General features: G+C 37.7%; 1 protein-coding gene across 1 annotated transcript; it reads left to right on the top strand.

Moving 5' to 3' along the window:
- The first annotated feature begins 4,669 nt into the window (after positions 1–4,669).
- On the top strand, positions 4,670–5,278 carry LOC110876397. The gene has a single exon (XM_022124571.1). It carries the CDS (start codon positions 4,670–4,672, stop codon positions 5,276–5,278), a length of 609 nt encoding a protein of 202 aa, XP_021980263.1.
- The last annotated feature ends 1,061 nt before the right edge of the window (positions 5,279–6,339 follow it).

The following is a 6,339-nucleotide window of genomic DNA, read 5'->3' as shown; positions in this document are numbered from 1 at the left end:
CTCCCAGACTACCCTGGTCTCTAAGACCAACCTCCCAGTCTCTAAGACTAAACCTCCCCAATCTCTAAGATTGAACTCCCTCAGTTTCTAAGACTGAACTCCCTCAGTCTCTAAGACTGAAATATAATTTTTTGGAAAAGTGTATTTGTGCCTTTTTGTTTGTAAAAATGTTTTGTATCCTGGATCTAGACGTTTAGTGTATGCAATGTAAAAAATGTTTTCGTGAGAGCCCTAGTGATCATAATCTAGACTCGAGGAAGAATCCTAGTTCGCTATGATCGAGGCTCTGATACCAAGTTGTCACACCCTGACTTTTGCGGAAGCGTGGGTTAATTTGGTGTGACTTCTTAATACCATAGCAACAATCACAACAACACTACATGATTAAAACATAAGATGTTCATCCATTCATTAAGTCAAATACTACCACAACATCATTGTTGGAAAATGTCGACACTTACGATAAATTACAAACCATACTTGTTTAAAACATGTTAACCAGACACAACAAAAGACTTGAAATAAAAACTTGGTTTAAAGACATGTAACCCGTCCAGGCAAGGGATTACACCTCCTAAACCAACTTCCCGGATGACATCTTTATTCAACGCAGCTTAACATGCATGCAGACACTTGCCAGATCTCTTAGTTTCCTGAAATACATGTAGTTTGAAAAATCAACAAAAGTTGAGCGAGTTCATGTGTAAGTGAGTCTGTATAAACCTTTGAAATGCGTCTGTATGTATGAAAACCCTGGTATGTAGCAATTAAGGAAAAAATAAAAGAGATCACCAATGGGTTGCAAAGCCACTGGTATGTGTGAAACGGTGTAGGAAGTACTCAAACCTAGCAAATTTTGTACCGGGCCTCCGCCTGTAAGACACAGTCACCACTATGGGCCTCCCCGGCCTCATGGGTGTGGGCTCGCTACACTCAAATAGATCTATCACTCATGTCCCTCGGTCCTATCAACGAGGATTAATGGCCTTAAGTGTTGTACCCACCTTTCACATGATCTAAGCGTCTAAACCCTCCTTAAGCTATCCATACCATTTATATAAGCGTCTGTAAATTGTAGCATGTATTTCACCCCCGAAGTATAAAACTGAAAACAGTTAAAAGAAAAGGGGGGAACATGAACTCACTGAAGTGCGTATCCTGTAACATCAACCTCAAACTCGATCTGCTTAAATAGATCATTTCACATATTTTGGTCATCCTCACAAGTAACTTATCTATTATAAAATGAGATTAAATCAAGGAAGCATGGTGTGGAAATAAGTTGGTGATTTGGTGGGTCCATAAGGACCGATTTCGGTTTTAGGGGGGTTGGATGTAACATTTGTGACTAAGTGGTAAACATGAGTTAGATTTCAAGTAACAAGATCATATGTATTAGTTTGTTGATTTTTAGTAGGTGTTATGGTAAACGGGGACCACAACTAGTCAAGAAATAATAAAGCAATGTGTTTGACAAAAATTTAGTGTCCCGGGTAATGTCCGGTTAGATACCATTCCGTTAAAGTGTTTAACTAGTCCGTAATGTGTCTTTTATATATATTTTTGCAACACAATTTATTCCCGGCACTTAGGAAAGCATACAGGACCATTCTGCCATATATTTGCACTCTACTAGCATTTTACAATGCTGAATTTTAATAATAAATGCAAAATTCTGCATTTATAGTGTGTCTTAGGCACTTCTCGGTACTATAATTATCACTTAGTGACGCAGTTTTATGGTGCTCACTTCCCTACGCTCCATACTAGTGTAGTACCCTGTCCTTGGCTCATACTGGCCATAATAACATTGTCTGCCTATGTGCTGGCATTGTCAGCATTATTTCTGAATCAACCGTTCAGGGTGCTAACTGTGCTGTGTGCATCAAGTGTGTCACTGATGTTTGTGTGTAATGAATGGAGTGACTGTATGAAATATGATGCATGTGTATGTATGATACAAAAATCATAAAGCAGTTTAAGTTGTCAGTTGTAATCAAGCACAGTCATTATGCACATAATTAAAATTAATTAATTGTACAGTACCTGTAATTGTGAGGGTTGTCACAGAAAGTCTCTCCTTGGAAAGGAGTGGTAAGATTCATCAAGAGGGGAAAGCTAAGTCCCAGGTATGTTGGACCTTTTGAGATTATTAGAAGAATAGGACCTGTAGCCTATCAGCTACAACTGCCAGAGGAAATGGAAGGAATACATGATGTATTTCATGTATCTAATCTCAAGAAATGCTTAGCTGATGAATCACTGGTGGTACCTCTAAAGGATAGAGGTAAATGAACAATTAAAATTTGTAGAGAAACCACTACAAATTGAAGACAGGAAAGTCGAGAACCTCAAACATAAGAGATAAGTTTTGGTCAAAGTGAAGTGGGACTCCAAAAGAGGACCAGAATATATATGTGAACTTGAATCAGAAATGCAAAGGAAATATCCACACTTGTTCCAGTAGATCTCGAGGACGAGCTCTAAAACAAGGTGGGGAGGATATAACAACCCTAAAATAAACCGACACCCTCGAAATATTTTCGACACCCTAAAAATAAATTAAAATACCCCAATATGTCTTAAAATATAACCTGTATGCGAAAACCGAGCCCAAAATATGTTAAAACATTAAAAAATAAACAAAAATTATTGGGCTGTCGCGGGGCGCGACGCCCCTAGCTAACATCGTCGCGGGCCGCGACGAACCTGGCCACCCGCCCTCCTCCGGAAGCCGCCACGTGGCAACACGTGGCGAGGCTAGAGTGGTGACGCAGCGAAGCTAGGCCCTACGCACCTAGGTCGCGGGCCACGAAGGCCCCTGCCTTCCTTCGTCGCGGGGCGCGACGAACCTGTCGACCAGCCCTATAAAGGGAGGCCTTCGGCCTTCAGTTTCCATTCGTTCAAATCTTTGATCTCTCTCTCTCTCTCTCTCAATTTCTTAATAGTAGGCATTATACTCGGGTATAATACCCCCCTAAACAACGAAGTTCTGCTCCGTTGTAAGTATCATAACCCCTGGATACGTATTAGATACGCTGCCCGATTGATCTAGGGTTCCGTAACGGCTGTCGTGGTTCTACCCGACGTAGTCGTTGGAATGCCGTCTCGGGGAGGATATTACTAATGTTAAAAAGGGTTATTATACTAACACGTGTGCATTTGTGTAAATTATAGATAATTGTCAGGAAATCCTTACAGAAAACCTAAAACAGCAATGTGAGTAATCTCCTTTTTGTAAACAGTTTTTACAAAACTTTAACCATTTTACAATGCAATTTAGCAGTAATTGAGTCTTTGTAATTCTACAATTACTGCCGGTATGTTGGGGTTTTGTATACAAAATGTGAAACACGTTACCATTGGACGAAGAGTTAGCCAATGTGTAATATGACCCACCAGTCAGGATTGACAATACTAAATGAGTAATTGGGTAGATGGTAAACATTGTAATCGTTCTCAATACTGTTTAAATTAATAAAACTTTTCTTGATTGAACTGGGATTCACTCACCAGTATTTCCAACTGACAAAATGTTTTTAAACGCGTTTCAAGTAATACAATGTGAAAGCCAACTAGAAGCCAGTTGGACAGCACTGAAGGTTTGGAAAAGTGTAGGATCGTTTGCATGACCAAACGAGTCGTTCAGAAGAGTTTTTGCTCAATACGAAAGGCGGAAACAGACGTATTGAGGTAATTCAGCTAGATATTCACTTTAAATGTCTTGTTTATTGATTTGACAAAGTTTTACAGTAAGTAGACACTTCGGCAGCAGTTCGGTACTGAAACCGGAAAAAGTTTCAAATGACTAGGCACCTTAGGTATATATAGGGTTTTGGTTTCGCACGAAATGGCTGACAGGAAATCACTTTCACACGAAATGGCTATTTCGTGCGAAATCACCAAGTGATTTCGTGCGAAATGACCAGTTTGTCATTTCGTGCGAAATGACATTCTAACCCATTTTTGACAGTTTTCTCGTATAACGTGCCCTGATCTATCTATTCTAATACAAGACTCGATACAAGACGAAGTTGACAGACGTATGCACCAACAAAAAGTGGCTATAAAAGTTACCTAAATAAAAGAAGGCGTTTAATTCAATAAAATGGGATTTATCCCTATAAATCAGTTTGTAATGAAAACTTGGGTTTCATCCAATATATTTATTTATATAAAATGTGGTGTTTTACTCTAATAAAATATTTCCTAACTACGGTCCTGATGAAATTTTCGCTGCCAATTTAATAAACACCGATACCACTAACACTGTTGTTCGCGGTCGCCCGTTCCCGGAACAGATAGGGGGCGGGGGTTGCGACATATACAGGGTCGGTTTAAAGACTATCACCATTGCATAAGTATGGTAATTATGTATTGGGATGATGGTAATTGACCGAATTATATTCTCTTGATTTATTTTCCCTTTATTATGCCTTTCCATTATTTAGACCTTTTTATTAGCCTAATTTTATTTCTTTCCCTTTGGCCCCTGTGATTATATAAAGGGTGTCTTGCATTTTATTCAAACCAAGTTAATGAGAATTCATCTTTTTTTATTCAAACCAAGTTAATGAGAATTCATCTTTTACCATAATAACAAAAGTATTATGGTATCAGAGCCTCACTAAGACCCCTTATCAAAATACACAAAAAAAAACCATAACACATGGCCGGCGGCAAGTATGATGTTGCTGCTGAAAATCCGAAAAACCAAAACCTATCCGATCATAATTCTCCAAACTACATCCATGCCTCAGACTATCCAAGGCAGATGCACGTCAATGAGGCACTCTTGAACGGGAACTATAATGATTGGGCGCAAGAGATGTTAAACTTTCTGTTCGCCAAGAATAAAGTTGGTTTCATTCATGGAACCTTCAAAAAACCCCACCCTGATTCAAACAATTACACGGCTTGGATGAGGGCTGATGCAATGATTAAAGGGTGGTTGAACACTGCCATGGAGAAGGATATTCAGACAAGTGTCAAGTATGCAACCACTGCTCAAGAGATTTGGACATATTTGAAAGAACGTTTTGGAAAAGGTGGTGCAGCGAGAGCGTATGAGTTAAAGCAATCTCTCTGTGCAATTAGACAAGAAGGTACATCTATCTCAGTCTATTACACAAGGCTTCGCACCTTGTGGGATGAAATAGAGTTTGTGTTTCCTTTACCGATTTCCAGTTGTGACAAATGTACTTGTGATTTTGGAAAGAGGCGGCGTGAACTCAAAGATCAAGAAAAGTTGTATGAGTTCACAAACATAAACGAATAGGCATGTAAACGAACCGAACGTTCATGAACTGTTCGTGAATTTGTTCGGCGGGAAGTTCGTTTATGTTTGTTTATTTAATAAACGAATGAACATGAACACACCATGTGTTCGTTCATTATGTTCGTGAACGTTCGTTTATGTTCATGAATGTTCGTTTATTTACGTTGTTTTATATTTTAGTAAATACATAAATAGTTGTATTTATATTAATATTATGTTTTCTAACTACTTATATAAATATAATTAATTAGTAATTGAGTTTTATAGTAATAAAAATGAAATTTTAAAATGTAACTTATCGTTTACTTAATATTTATATATTACTTAATTTATTGTCTAGGAACCCTAATTTAGATGTGTCTTCGGATGAACTGTAATATATTAAACGTGTTCGTTTGTGTTCACTAATGTTAAATTTTGTTTGTTTATATTTGTTCAATTACATGCATTTCTGTTCGTTGATGTTTGTTCAATCATGTTAATTTACATTTATTCAAATATGTTCAATTAAGTTTATTTTGTTTATGTTTGTGTTCGTTTATGTTCATTTATGCTTTAAGCAAATGAACATAAATGAACACGAACATGCTCGATTTCTAAATGAACGAACACGAACAAAAAATTGTGTTCGATTATATGTTCGTGTTCGGCTAAAGTTAAATGAACGAACACGAATGTCACACCCCAACCGATGGCGGAAACATAGGGGCGCGACACTGAGCGAAACAGATTGTCCAAGAGAAATTCCATAACAACTACTTTACCGAATAGTTAATATTATGTCCCATACCATAACCTATTAAGCAAGTAAATTATTACAGACAGCGGTATCTCAAGGACGAATAACATGTCTCGACAACTCAGATTTCAAATATAGTAAAATAAATTGTCTTTGTTTCTAGACTCTCAATCCTACATGATTCCATGAAAAGCAAGCAAAAGCACAACATTCTAAGCATTCAAACACCTGTCACATACGTTAAAATAAAGTCAATACACATAGTGTAAAGGCGAGCATACAAGTTTAATAGTATAATAGAGTTCGAAATCGTTTACGCATA

The sequence above is a fragment of the Helianthus annuus genome, chromosome 9 (genome assembly GCF_002127325.2).
Source record: "Helianthus annuus cultivar XRQ/B chromosome 9, HanXRQr2.0-SUNRISE, whole genome shotgun sequence".
Lineage (NCBI taxonomy): Eukaryota > Viridiplantae > Streptophyta > Magnoliopsida > Asterales > Asteraceae > Helianthus > Helianthus annuus.
Note: the sequence above shows the minus strand (reverse complement) of the source record. Positions and strands in the feature narration are given on the sequence as shown.